Source organism: Rousettus aegyptiacus, unplaced genomic scaffold, assembly GCF_014176215.1.
Source record: "Rousettus aegyptiacus isolate mRouAeg1 unplaced genomic scaffold, mRouAeg1.p scaffold_m13_p_17, whole genome shotgun sequence".
Taxonomy (NCBI): Eukaryota; Metazoa; Chordata; class Mammalia; order Chiroptera; family Pteropodidae; genus Rousettus; species Rousettus aegyptiacus.
Window position 1 is genome coordinate 31,379,604 of NW_023416292.1, and position 14,758 is coordinate 31,394,361.

The window sequence follows — 14,758 nt, forward strand, 5'->3', positions numbered from 1 at the left end:
TTAGACCTAACGTCCTTACCAAGCACGGATCCAAAGAGTGGCGAATGGTAGACGTGGCCGTCACCATTTTTTTCATCATTGTTATTTTAAAGCATAATCCCTTCCTTCAGAGAGCTTCGCCACCTGGTTGAGAAAGGGAGATTCACTCCAGTAAAAAGGATCATATCTGAGACAATGTGATCTGAAAACCAAATGGGTGATCTGGGTAGAGGCCGTGGGCTTCAGAGAAAGCCCCTGGGGTGGTCAGTCCTGTGGACCATCAGCTTGCCACTCCAAGCACTGAGCACCCCTGACCTACAGGCTGGCCCATGGGTCTCGCTCTCTGAGTTTATTACCTCTTTGCGGGTGTTCAGTACAGGCTTGTGTGCCGAGTCTCCGAGACCCACAGGGACAGAGGTCTGTCCCTGGGTTATAGCTCTCCATCCAGGAACCATCTGAGGCCTGGGGAGTGACGGCCACATTATGAGCAGTCTCTCGGCAAACACATATGGATTCTTAATTCTAAAACCAATTTCCAAACGCATTCTGGAAGGGCATGCAGAATTGACACCTGCTTCGCGGAGTTAACACCACTGGCTTCCCGCGGATGGAAGGAGACAGAGACACAGAGCAGCATAATGAGAACGGATCGGGGTATTCGGGCTGGTGATAATGGCAAATGTAAAACAGTGAAACCTTCGACTTCCCTTCTGGCTGCTGTCAGATTTGTGTAATAAGCCTGCACACACACACACACACACACACACACACACACCCCTGTACAATTCAATTCCCCAGAGATCTGACCAAGGCAGTGCCCGCTCTCTTGTTTTTAATAATAATATTTTCCATTTACTCTCTCTCAGAATTTTTGGCGGTTTTGTCCATTCCAAACACAGGGCGCGGGGGGGGGGGGGGGAATTAGCATTTAGATAGGTTTGCACCAGCATTAAAATCAATTGAGATGGAAACGGGCAGCGTGGGAGGGTGGAGACGCCGAGAGTTTTCTTCCCCATAGGACGATTCCGACATGACATTCGGGAGGCCCAGCGAATCCCTCTCCCTGTGTCAGTGATAATCAGTGTTCGCAGATTTGTCCCTGGTGCCTCATCCTCACACATATTCCTCTCCGAGGCTCCTCCGTTCCTCATAATCGGGGCCCCTCCAAGCCCTCGCTCATCCTTCTGCAGGAATGATCCATGCAAAAGAGACGCGAGGCGTATATACGGTCCTTTCTGTCCAGAACGTAGGTTTGCAGCACGCTCTCTAACTCTCGGCCTCGTACCGGCGCAGTGGCCGTACCCACTTCTCACCATCACGTCCTCAGTTTCCCCCGGCCCCGAATTTCCAGACCCTTCCCATAGCCTCCCGCACTCCTAGACATGTGTTAGAGGCCTAGCCTGCTCCTGCGAGCTCTGGATCCAGTGCAGAAAGGGACCCAAGGGAACAACTTAGAAGCGACAGCAGAGCACCCCCTGATGACCGCATAAGTTTTCAGTAAGCGTCGCCTTAGAAACACTACACTTGTGTGAAACGAAGCAGACGCACGTCCTAATTTACCGCAAAGATTCCTCCCCATCTCCTGCCTGGGAACAGTTTCAGGACCTGTCAGCGGCACCCAGGAGTTTGCATAATCTGACGTGTTGCTGATTCACATTCGCTGGTGGTGAATTCTCGGAACTCAGGCCGACATCCACATCGCGTTCCCTGAGCTATGCCGAGCGAGCGCGTGGTGCCCGCAGAGCTCGCGATGAGCCGGCCTCACTCTCTCCCTCCGTTGCCTTCCCCCGCTGCTCTCCTGGACCCCCGGACCACAGGAGTGAGGCCCGTTCAGGGCTAACATCTTTCTGCAGTTGACATTTTCCTGTCTTGCAAACCCATTTATCAAACGCCATGACTTCCTCCCAGTCCTTGTCGGCGGTTCCTCCCTGTGCCTCTGTGTCTGCCCACCACCCACCGCCCCCCACCGCCCCCCGCCTCCCGTTCCCATTCCAGGCTCTGAGTCCGTCCCTGACTCCTTCGCATCTCCACCCGGGAGTGTAACCTTCGATTCTTTTCTCCCACAGGAAGACGATTTGAACGGGATCCACATAGTGGCTTTTGCAGAGAAGAGTGACCCAGGTAGGAACCCCCCGACCCCGTCCCCATCTGTCCTTTGACACCTTCAGCAAGAACTGGCTCCTCACCTTTGTCAGCCCTCACCCTTTCTCTTCCCTCTCTGCCCGTCTACAACGCAACCACGAGACATGGGCCAGTCCCAGGTGGTCGCCTGCTGGGTCCAAATCCATCTTTAGTTGTGCACACAGCTAAGAGACAAGATTATGGAGCGCTCAGAACCTCATTCGGCCCAGCTGCCCAAACTGGGAAGAGTCACTGAGTACTGGGAGGGTATAAAAACATCCTAGCTTTACGGGTGTGTGTGTGTGTGTGTGCACGCGCATGCATGTGTGTGTAAACGTCTCTTCACATTAAAAGTTTTTACCCCAATATCATAACCTAGCTTATATAAATAACAGTCCTACCTTAAAATAACAATTTGGTCTGTCAAATATAGTCTATGCTTAGGAAATTTAATGGAAAATTTTCCCCCAAATAATGAGAACGGAGCAAAACAAGCCGCTGAATTCTAAAGTGCACGATGACTGTAAAAATGGATGAGTGACTCTGTTTCATTTTGGAACTCGGACAACTTTTTCCTAGTGTTTCTCTTTTTAACATCACTGGAGAGCGAAGTGCAGGAAAAATTGATTTTTCAGGTGGTAAAATGCTGGGTCCCCTGGGCAGTGCTCTGCAAGATAAAGGGTCCCCTGAGGAGAAAGGGAAAGTGGAGGTCATGAGGTGCATTTGGGGACGATTCAGAAGCAATCAGAGAATCATGGCTGAGCAGCCAGGCCTCGGGCTCTGAGGGGCCTGGGGAAGGGGCAGAGGACCACAGTGCCAGAGCCACCTTGGGCTGACTGAAACGGGACCTTCAGGGACCCCATGACCTCACGGAGCTCAGAGGTGAGTTTTGAGGCACTATCGGGTTTGGGAGCCGCTGCTCCAGGGACCGTAGACTCTGTGATGTTTGCCTGGACCTCAGCCTCTTGCACATTCACAGGGACAGATGGAGAAACAGAGGCCTGGACACGTTAAACTGCCCAAGAGGGCGCAGCGACTTAGTGGGAGGTCCCGAAGGAGGGACTTTGTCCTGTTCATCAGTATAGACCTGGTTCTTGCACACACCTCGACGCACAGTAGGCGCCAATGACTGCCCGTCAGGCAGCTGATTAGCTGATTAGATAGGCAGGGGCCTGACCGAGACCAAGCCCCCCCGCTCGTCACTGTCAGACCAGCTTTGTTTTTTCTTTTTTTGGTAACGTCTTATCAGCCACCATAGTTTCTTATAGACTAAAACCCAACTACTTTATCAAACGATTACAATTTTTTTTTTTAAATCCACATAATATATTCACCTTCTTAAAGTATGCAATTCTGCGGTTTCTAGCATAGTCACGAAGCTGTGCGAGCATCACCACTAGCTCTAGGACACTCCCATCACCTGGGACGGAGACGCCGCCACACCCGTCAGCAGCCGCTGGCTTCCCCCTTCCCCACCCCTGGGAACCGAGAATCTCTCTCCACGGATCTGACAGTTCTGGACACTTCGTGTAAACGGGACCGTGCAACATGTGCCCTTTGGCGCCTAGCACCTTTCACTTGGCGTAATGCGTCCAGCGTTCGTCCTTTTAGTGGCCTGTACCCGTACTTCCTTCCTTGTTAGGGCCAAATAACATTCCATTGTGTCACAACCTAATTTATACTCCAAAGTATCTGAGAACCTCCCCGCCTTTTTTGTTGTTGTTGTTGTTAGATATTTTTGAATGTCCGTTGCTGTCCCAGTTTGCCCATCAATGACTTGCAGAGTTGGAAAAACTCTTCAAAGAGAGCTAGACCTTGTCCAGAGGAAAAAAAAAAAAAGGCCAGTGTGGTTCCAGCTTCTGCCCGCAGCTTCTGGCCACCCCTCTGCCCCTGGAGGAGAATATAGCAAAGGAAGCCAGTTGCCCGAGGTTTACAAGCTGTAATCAAAGGGACTCAGATCCCTGGTGCTGTGTGAACAGAGAGGACATTGCCATGGGCAGCAGCCTTTGGGCCAGACTCCAGGGGACCTTCCTCCCGCCCACCCCCCAGCCCTACCCCCCAGGAGTGTGGGGAGGCCTGTCTGGCTCTCGGAACAATGGAACAAAGAGGCCTGGAGAAGTTGCAGGAACCTGTTTGACCGGCTGTAATGAATCAAGCTCCTGAAACGCCTTCCACCTCCTCCCTACACAAATATCCCTAGGCCGGGAGCTCTGTCTTTCCTGCAGGAGCCCGAGCTGGGGCTTGCTCCTGAGGAGCCGGAAGGGCTGGGGGTGGAAGCATCTTTGTGCAGCGAGGGCGGGCCTGGCCTGCTCCGGGGTGAGAAAGAGCGAGGCTGTCCTGTGAACGCGCCTGACTCTGGCTAGTCAGTCGTCACCCACAGGTCGCAGGCGTGTGACCTGGGGCAGAGCGGCCTGGCTGCCAGACTAGGAATTTCATTCCTGCCCACACAGTGGGTCCGACCTCATGTAGCTTTGCTCTTGCTAACAAGCGACACATGGCCTAAGGCCTCAAACAAACCCCTGCCCCCCTCACCAAAGAAAGGCGGTCACGCATCTAGAATAGCAGGGCTCTCTGCAAAGAGCTGCAGTCTGAGGAAGCGTGCTGTGAGCGTCACAGAGGCAACGCCCTTCGGCCCCTGAAGCCACCCTGCGATGTATGCATGACTACTAACTACCACCCCGGATAAGAAACGTGAGTCTTCAGGGTTAAATGACTTGCCCAAATCACTCACCGTCTGAATCCATCACGACTGTGATGAAGATGAAGAAGATGATGATGACGATCACTTGTCCTGTGTTTCTGTAACACGACAGCCTCACGTGCTCGTTTGATCCCCATTTTACAACCCAGGACACTGAGGCCGGAGAGGTCGACTCGCTGGGGAGCAGAGGAGCTGGGATTAGGCAGGGCCGGGGGCTGCGGGGGGACTGTCTGGCTTCCCAGCCACGCCCTTAACTGCAAGGCGCTGCTGCAGCCTTGTCACCCCTCAGGGTCACGACATCGTGACTCTCTGCTGTCCTTCACCGCCCCTGCCCCCTCACATTTGAAAGGACCAGATGAGGTCAGTCGCCCTCTCGAGGTCCCACGGTTAGAGGCACAGCGGACAGGACACAAGAGCTGCCCATTCTCGCCGGCTCCCCCGGGCGCCGTCCATCAGACCACACTGCCTCCCCCAGGCTGCCCCCACCAGCCGCAGGCTCTGAGCTGGTCCGGCCACTGCACCAGGATGGGGGTGGGGGAGGGGGAGGAGCCGAGCGAGCCAGAGAGCCAGAGAAAGGACGAAGGAAGGGGGAAGAGAGTGGAGCCACCTGGAAGCCTGAGCGCCCAGGTAATGAAGGTCCAAGCTCCTCCCCGCTGCCCACTGATGTTCCCAGCCTCGGAACCGCCGCTCACACGGCAACAGCAGCAGCATAGGGCATCCGAGTGACCTGGGTCCCCCAGGGACGCTCCCCCTGGCGTCTCGACATCCCCAGCCAAGCGTGTGTGCACGGACTGCCCACAGCGTGTGCTCGGCGGGCCCTGGAGCTAATCGCCGGGGCTTTCCTGCCGCGAGCTCCCATCCGCCACCCGCCCGAGGGGCGCCCGGCTGGGAAGGACGTTCTGGCTCTCCGCTCCCACCCCGTGCCCTGTGTGCCTCCCGTCTCCCTCCTCCAGAGCCTCCTTGGGGCTCCTGCGCTCAGAACGTGGCCTAAGCTATTTGACAGGTTTGAAAATGAACGTCTCTCCCCTGCCGACCCGGGACGTGTCCCCATCGAGCCGACATCTTCTTTACAACACTTGATGAAAGGGTCGCCAAGTGGCGTTTCTACATGAGCGCGTGCTGGATGGATGTGCTCCAAGGCTGCGGGGGACATGAGCACTAACAAGCTAGAAACGCAAGGACAGGCTGCCGTCCGCACGTGCGGGACTCGGCCAGTGACGGGCCCTGGAAGGAGCGTCTCCAAGCCCTGTTCCAGCCGAGCGTCAACTGCCTTGGGAACGTGGCGAGTGGCTCTGAGACCCATGGCTTCAAGTAGGAATGCTAACTGCTTATTTGAGCTTCCAAACTTACAGGTGATGGATCAGACTTAACACTTAGTTCTTGCTAAGTGCCGAATGCTGTTCCGAGGGCTTCACAAGCATCGGCACATTTCAGGCTCGCAGCAACGCTGCGTACAGACAGGGAGCAAAGGTCTGGGGCAGTCAGGGCACGCCCCAGCCACGCGGCTCCCATGCGGTGGAGCTGGGATTCAAACGGCCAGGCCGGCCCCAGGCTCGGACTCCTAACCACCTGGCTGATGCTTCTTTCCATCACAAACCCCCCTGGATGGACTTCTTCACCACGTCTGGGGCCCGAGGGCCAGGAGAAGGAAGATGGACTGTGGAAGGGAGCGGCAGGGCGTTCAGACGTCTCAAGTGCCATCTCGGGACCGTGGGGCCCACACGACGTCCCCCTGTTTTAACAGGCGACTGGGTGACTCTGCCATGTCAGGGGACGTCCCCAAGAGCCCAGGTTCAGATGCCGTGATGCTGCGTTTTGAGAATTCCACGCTTACTGAGCGGGCTCTGGCCTGAGGACCAACTAGATCTCTCTGAGAGGGGACCGGAGGTCAGTCACCTGGCCTTCGACCTGACACGTCGTAGGCACTGAGATCCTACCTGCCCAATGACAGAATGAATTCTTCCCATCAATGAAGGATGAAAGTAGTGAAAAAATTAAAATGAGTAAAAGGTTGATGAGACGGGGGTGGGTGGGGGGGGAGAAAGCAGAGGCAATCTGTACCTTCCCTTCTGCAGGCGCCCCTCATGACAGCAGCGCGATCAGGGAGCCTCCGAGGTCAGGAGGTAGCTGTTCCCTCCATTTCAGACGAGGGAACAAAAGTCCTAGACGGGTTAAGAGACCTGTGCCGGCTCGGGGTCTTCACACCCCAGTCGGGTGCCCGCTCCAGACGCAGCGTCCAGACAGGGTGATGTCTGCGCCCCGCCCCGCCCCGCCCTGCTGCAGGAGCAACGGCAGGACCGGCCTCACAGCCTGGCTGGCTCCACGAGCCGCAACCTGTCTCTCCCGGGGCAGGATACGAGCTCCATGGCTCCACGTGGCGCGGCAGTGCCGTTATGCTGAGCGTCACCAGCTGCCTGAGGACGGAGCACGGGCCGGGTGGGCAGTGCGCTGTGTGCCCGTCACCCCTGGGCCATGGCTTGGTCTCTGCTGAATGGAGCCCTGGCTCCTGACACGGCTGCGGCTGGCCTGGAACGGGTCCCCGGGGCTCCGTGCAGCCTCACTCACGCGGGCCCCTCGCCACCCGGGAAGGGGGAGGGCAGAATCAGCGGCTCCCTTCCCACAAGACATGATCCTGGAGGCTGTTCGCTTGCTGTGGGAAACCTGGCTAGTGTGACAGGGAAGGAGTCCCAGCTGTCACAGAGCCAGGCCCCTCTGTCTTATTTAGGTCGATCTCTGAGACTCCAGGTGCACTCAGGGGCATCGCTGAGCAGACCAACCAAGCAGACTGTGGTCGTGGGGACGATGTGGCTCAGCCTCAGGAGAGGAGGACGGGAAGGGACAGTCCGACTGCCCCGGCGGGAGGCAGAGGCCCCCGCCGGCCCCGTGGTGCACCCCGCTGCCTCCTCGGGCCCCGGCCCTGGCTTCCCTCACGTTGATGCTTTTGCACGCCGCTGGAGAACCTCAAGCACGGCTTGAGCAAGGAAGACGGTTCAGGAGGGGGGCCCAGACCTCAGCGGGAGTGCACGTTGTGGAAATGGCTCTGGACAGGCAGGCCAAAGACCTGCGTTAGTCATTAGTCGCGGGCTCTCCTTGGCGCCTCGATTCCACCCTCTTTCAAATGGAGGTGGTAAAATCTTGCTAACCTCCAGCAGGGCTAGATGTGGAGACGGAATGCAAAAGAACTCAGCACCCAGTAAGGGCTCAATAACTATTCATGAAATAATGGACTGGGTGGCTTAAGGACTTGGAAACATGGGAATTAAACTCTGCTCTAATCTGCACATCGAGGCGAGGGTCTCCTAGCCACACCAGGGCACAGCCACCCCTGAAGCCTTCAGTCACAGATTCACCAGGGGCCAGAAGGGACTGTCCCATGTCATCCTGTCTCCTGGTCTAACTTCCTGCGAGCCTGTCTTCTCTGTCACCTGGGCCAAGGCTGTATCCAAACCACCCCTTGTTCCAAGATCATTGCACTTGATACATTTGCTTGAAATGGACAGATAAATGGCCAGCTCTCTCTTATTCAGGTAGATAAGTCCAGATCATTTAAGAAGAATAACGACTAACGCGTATTGTGTGCCAGGCCCTGCCTTAGTGCCTTAGACACGAACTCGTTTGACTCGCAACCGCCCTACGAAATAAGTACCGTTGTTATCATCACCTCCATTTTACAGACGAAGAACCAGGCAGAACCAGGACCCGGAGCACGGGCGTTTGCCCCAGGTGTCCGCGTGTGGAGCGTGGCGCTGGGCCGCGTCCCGGGGGTGGGGGGGGGGCAGGCTCCGCTCTGTCCGGGGAGACCTCCAGGGAGGCAGAGGCGTCGTCGCTCTGGAACGTTTCGCCCCGAAAGTCAAAAACCTGCCCTGGGTTCCGGAGGAGACTCCTCCGACTTTAACGTCGGTCTCGTTTATGAATTTATTCCGTGCGTGTTTTCCGAGCTTTCCTCGCTCCTCTGTAGACCCCGAAACCTTCCGCGTTCTTAAAAACAGGCGGTAAGCCGCGATTCCGAATTCTCTCATCGATGTGAAAACTCCAACCCATTTGGTTTTTCTTGCAGAACCTCGTTTTCAGTCCTGTGATCATTTTCTTTTTATCCCTCAACGTGCTCTAGGACGTAGAGCAGAGCGGCCTCCCGTATGCCCCTCCCTATCAACCCGCCATCACGGGCTCTTCCCGCCGGAGAAACACAGCGTAGTCTCGTGCTCGGCTCTCGCGCTCGGCTCTCGCGCGATCACGGTCTCATCCTCTGCAACACCTGTGTCTGCCGCTCTTCCTTCCCCGCATGTAGTGTTCTGCACCTCAAGTTTACTCTTTACCTGAATTGGAGTCTCTGTTGTTGGATTTCATCATTTGAGTCTCTGTTGTTGGATTTCATCCTCTCCATGAATTTTTATTATTTTAATTTATTTTTTTTTACACCTACAGCACCTGGTCTTCCTAGGTGGTCTCCCATCCAAGTACTAACCAGGCCCGACCCTGCTTAGCCTCCGAGATCAGACGGGCTTGGGCTTGTTCAGGGAGGCATGGCCGTAGACCTCTTTATGAATTTCTGATGTGTCAAGGTCACTTTCGGATTTGGTTCTCATCTTGCAGAGTACTGGCGGAGTACTCTATTACAACGCTTTTTTTCCTCAGCCGTTAAAATGAGTCGCTGAAGACGTTTTGGAGGCATTCGTGGTCTGTGCATTCTGATACAGACATCCACAGATAACCCAGTGGCACCATGGTCCCTGTCACGTGACGTGGCAGCCTGCCCAGAGGAGCGGGGTCCATAGTATCCAGGTGGCAGCAGCCAGTGACACTCTGGAGGGCTTGACCTTCCCTGCCACACCTGCAGGGAGCAGGAGGAAGAGCCTGACCCCCACCTACACCCCAACCCCACCTCCATCCCAACCCCCACAATGATAGATAATGATCTCTAAAGCTCACGGCCCTATCGATCTCAGGACCTGTCACAGATGGAAAGATCACGCAGGCCACCCTCACCCTCATCTCTGCAGGAAGAGGCTGCAGGCCATGAAGACCCCCTTCGCCACTACCAGCAGCTCTGCATTCCAGGTAGCAAGGCCTGCAGGGGTCCAGTCTGAATCTTAAGAGTTAACAGCATTGAAAGTGACCACACCCGCTCAAAGCGGAGCTGCTAAGAACAGTATGCATTTTGCCCGGAATGTATCCGAAAATGAGAAAGTGCGGAGAAAGCTGGCCAAGTAGCCAAACAAAGGCTATGGCGCCTGGGAGAGGAGAGGCTCATTCCATAGAGGCCAGAGAGAGGGGCTCGAAGTGACTGGGATGCCCCGCAAAAGAAAAGCTTTACAAAGAAAGGACAGTTGCCAGGCTGAATTCGTAAGCAGTTGGCGAGTGGCTTGTATACATGGTGCACGTTTCAGGCCGCGAATTCAGCTGCGCAAGAAATACAACTTTATTGTCTAGAGCTGAACCTCAATTTTACCACCGGATGCTGGAAACTGGATCTAGCAATTGGTGGTCCCCTCGCCCCCATCCACCGTCCCGAGGGGGCCAGTGTCTTGCGTGGTTCCCAGGCACAGAGGGGCGAAGTGTACATCTCTGGTCCGCGTCACCGTCACCATCCACCCCCGTCATCATCCCCTACGCACCGTGGCATCTGCAGCGAAGTCTGTCACGCCTCCTGGCCTCTGGTCACCAGTGGTCCCCTCCGTCCCATCTGCTGGATCCGCGCCTGTCTCAGCTTCACCCATGTTCCTCAGAACCACGGACAACTCGACGGAGCCTCCGGACAGACTTTTCTACCCCAGACCCCAGAGCCTCTGCACGGGGGGGTTTCTCCAAGAGATTCTGTGGCCTTTCTGTTTTCCTGTGTTTCATTCTAAAATAAAGCATGGGTCCCCTGAAACGATGGCGTTACTGAATGTGGACACATGTGCACGCATTGGCCTGCATTCGTGCATACACGCACGCGCGCGCGCGCGCACACACACACACACACACACACACACACAACTTATTCTCAGGGACTTTCCAGAATCTAAACTCTCTTCCCAGCTGGGAGTGGGGTGAGGTGGCTGAGGGTTTAGAGTTTGCTTTCTCGTACTAAACATTCTTCCAAAATGTTTGTTTACGGCACAAGTTTTATGTTCCCAGTCCTTCAAGATTCAAGCTTTTAAAACTAAACAAGAAAATTGTATTCTTGAGGCTCATAAGGCTTGTCTCTGCTTTTCTTATGAGTCATCCCTCCCCTGGGGTCAATGAATGCAGCACACTGAACAGGGGGAGGGCAGAGCACACCAGGAAATAGCCAAGGGGCGAGGGAAACCCCGTTTACTATCTCAAAACTAGGAAACCAGCTGTAAATCAGAAACTCACTTTAGTTGGAAGGTTTCAGGAATTCCAGGTTGTAGAAAATTGAGGGTCCAGGCTCAGTGTCCTCGGTCCCTGGAACATATGTCATGGGAACACTGAGGGAGAGCGAATTATGGGTTTCAAGAGAGGGCACAGCGCGCAGAGGGCCGGGCAGGGGTTCCCCGGTTGCGGGACTGAAGTTCTCAAGGCCGGTCGATTTTCACATGCAGATTAGCAAATGGAGCTCAGCTCCCAGTTACGAAGCAGCCACTCCCCTGTGAACTTCTAATTTCTTTATTCAAAATTTTTATTGTTTCCTTCGAATAAGCTGCTTTGTGGCTGGAGTTCTCATCTGACGCATATTGTGGAATAAGCCTATAATTGAGGGTACGCAGCGAATGGCTTAGGAAATCCTCGTGGAAAAACCACACTCTCTGCTCTCCGTGCTAGAAGCCATGTTCGCTCAGGGGTAACTCGGCCTTCTTCAACCCCGCTTCAGATGGCTACGAGTTCCTGGAGATCCTGAAGCAGGTGGCACGGGATAACACGGACAACCCCGACCTGAGCATCGTGTGGATCGACCCAGACGACTTTCCTCTGGTGAGTGGCTCCGACGGGGGACCCCATCCTTGGTCACCGCCACAGGCTCACGTTTGGGTTTAGTGTGAGACCCTGTTGCATGCAGGAGGCTGTGAAATGGGAGGGGCGTTTTTAGGAACCCAGTGGCTGTCCCCATCTCGGGGAGGAGATCGTGACCACTCGGGCAACATTGAACTTGGGGCCTGGTGCTGACCCTGACGTGGTTTGATTTCATTGTTTTCACTCCCTGGAGACCAGAAGCCTCTTCCCGGGGCCCATGCAAGTGAGCCGGGTGAAATTCTTCCTCCAGCAGCTCCCGCGCTGTGCCCCATTCCACCACCGCCCCTTGCGACGCCCCCTTTCGTTTTCTGGGTGGGGGCCATCGCTCTGAGGCAGCCTGAGTTACCGAGCAATGAAAACCAGGCGTGAACCTTCTGCATTGCGTTAAGAGCTTCGTGGCGAGGAGGAGCGACCTTTCAGAGGCCAGAGACCGCGCCTGTCCTCTTCGCGTGCCCTCCCACGTCCCGGCAGAACGTCTCGCACTGGACGGGAATGTGTGAGAGTTTAACGTCCAAATTCTAGCTAGTGCCAGCGATCAATGGCCAGCAGGCCTTAATTACGCTTAGTTTTAAAGCGAATAAACAGAATCGGTACGATACACGAGCCTCGTGATAACGATAATACAGGTATGATAGACTCTATGCCCGGAACTAGAAGTTCTTTACATGTATCGCCTCGTCTAATCCTCTCAACAGCCCTAAGAAGTAGGGACTGTTAGAATCCCGGTGTTACAGAATGACAGCTGGAGAGGCTAGAACTGTCGATGGCAGACACGACAGTCCAGCCCGGGTCTGTGCGATGTCAATGCGTTGTCTATCGGTCGAGAGACTTCAGGCTGAGCAAACTTCTGGTAACCGCGAGTGGTCTATCATTAGGTTATAAACGATAACTCTGTCTTCCTCCAGGAATCATCATTTGTTGCAAAATTGAGGGTACGATTTTCGTGATCGCAAGGGTCCTGAAACCCAATTCTCCATAGTAGGATGAGTGAGTCAAACATTGACTTCATGACCCCTGAGGTCAATGTCAGAATCCTGGGTAACATAATAAGGTCATGGCTTTGGAAGACCCTATATACTATAGCTTTGTTTTTGTTAGTCTCTGCCTGGTTATATTTCTAGTTTATCTGGACTGTTTCGTTACGCGAGCTTCTAGATGGTCTGCAGTTCTCATGTGCCTTTTGCAAAAAAAGAAAACTTCGGACCAGTCTGATGTCCGGGTCCTGGCTATCCCCAGTCCCCACGGGCCAGTATGTGCCGGGGAGACTTCCTCCCACTGCCCACCTCCATTTCCTTACCCCCTGGCCTCTTACTCCTTTAGTGCTGCTCCGGCCAGGGGTGAGTCCACGTGGGACCCAAACCTGGCCCAGCGAAGACACTCTCTTTTCACCTGTAGCCAGCTTACGGCACGTCGCTCCCCGAGCAGCCAGCTCATGGAGCAGAGTGGCACAGGGGAAGGGGTTTTCAAATAGGACATTGAAAGAGAGGTGGACTATAAACTATAAAAGAGCCCCGTGTATCGACTTCGGACCGCGTCTGTGATGGTCTTCCTTACAGCGGGAGAAGCTTTTATATTACGTATTTCCACAGTTTGTGTTGCGACATTCTTTCTGTGTGTGCTTATTCGGAGGCCTTGAGGGCTGGGACCAACTCTCCAATTCCCTAAGTGCCCACAGCTGTTTTGAGACCTTTAACTGATGGTGAGCTATTTACAACATGGGATGGCAGGTGGGTCCAGCCACAAAAAGTGGTTTTAACATGGACCGCCCTCTGCCCACTGTCTAATTTTATTTTTTGTCGCCACAGCTTGTTGCCTATTGGGAAAAGACCTTCAAGATTGACCTGTTCAAGCCGCAGATCGGGGTGGTGAATGTGACCGATGTGAGTACACCCCAGGACAGCTTGCTCGGGCGCCCGGAGCCTACGCCATTTGCTGCCATGCAGCCAGGACTGTGAGGTCACGTGTAGGAGTCCAGGCCCTCATAAAATGAGCAGGACCCTTGGCCCTGCCCAGGCAGAAAACTTACCAGGATGGCCCAAACCTGGTCTATGAGCCAGTCCCAACCTACGGGCCCACAGTTCTCCAACACGGGCACCTTCCCTTGCTCATGGGGCCAGCCTGACCTGGTTCGACTATGTATTTGGAAATTTTTACCCAAGTAAACGATCTCGTATTCTCTCCCAATGCCTCTAAACAAGGTCTCTTTACACAAGGGAGCCTTCGCCTGGAGCTGGCACTGTGCAGTGGGCAATGGGGCAGCCATGGCCCAGGTGGGCAACCACCTGGCTCCCAGGACAGGAGGCAGGAGAGGGGCCTGCCGAGGGCAGGAGGCGGACCACGTGGGGGAGGGGACTTCTCACCACTCAGACGCCACCGGACTGAGGGCGGGAAAGGCCAGTGAGGAGGACCGGCCGAGCATGGGGAGTTTTAGACGTCGGTCCAGAAATCCGGCGCGAGTCCACGGTAACGACACAGAGGTGGGGGCAGAAGGGGACGGTCCCCGCACACCCAGCGGAGCCACAGCCGGTCGTGGTGGGAATGCGGTGACTGGCCCTTCTCCCCTGTCGGCGTGTGTTCGGTCGCCTGGGCTGGTTCGCATTTATGTGATTTGTAAACCGCTTTTTAAATTAACAACCACGCGAATGATAATTTTAAAAAATCTGATCAAGGTACAGCATTCTGAAACAATGGTAGGTGACACGCGGAAGCACTTTCCTCTGCCCCAACCCCACCCTTCGGTTCCGTCTCCTGAGGGGACCACCGGTGACTGTCTTTGTATTTGTAGCTATTGTGCAGGTATCTTGCATACATGCTGATGTAGTCGAGGAAGGCCGAGGAGAAATACAACGACAATTTACAATAAGGCCTGCTTTCGATGCCTCTGGGCCACCCCACTCCTGGGCTGCCTCCAAGTCCCCTGGCATGTCCCCGCAGTATTAAGCTAAGGTGGGGGGGGCAGGGAAGGGGGCAGGTTAGGGTAGGGAGTGAGCTCTGTCCAGG

At 54.9% G+C, this 14,758-nt stretch overlaps 1 protein-coding gene and 1 pseudogene across 2 annotated transcripts in view; one reads left to right on the forward strand and one right to left on the reverse strand.

Moving 5' to 3' along the window:
• The window catches only part of CASQ2 (calsequestrin 2), a 47,909-nt gene that overhangs the window by 32,390 nt on the left and 761 nt on the right, over positions 1–14,758 (forward strand). Inside the window, exons 8-10 of one of the 2 annotated variants that reach the window (XM_016124348.2) lie at positions 2,046–2,100; positions 11,619–11,719; positions 13,564–13,638. In XM_016124348.2, the coding sequence (XP_015979834.1) occupies positions 2,046–2,100; positions 11,619–11,719; positions 13,564–13,638 (231 nt within the window). Of the gene's footprint in view, positions 1–2,045; positions 2,101–8,912; positions 9,207–11,618; positions 11,720–13,563; positions 13,639–14,758 lie in introns of those variants that run through there. The other variant, XM_036235057.1, reaches the window with a different exon arrangement.
• Positions 9,218–9,336, reverse strand: LOC118612978 (annotated as a pseudogene).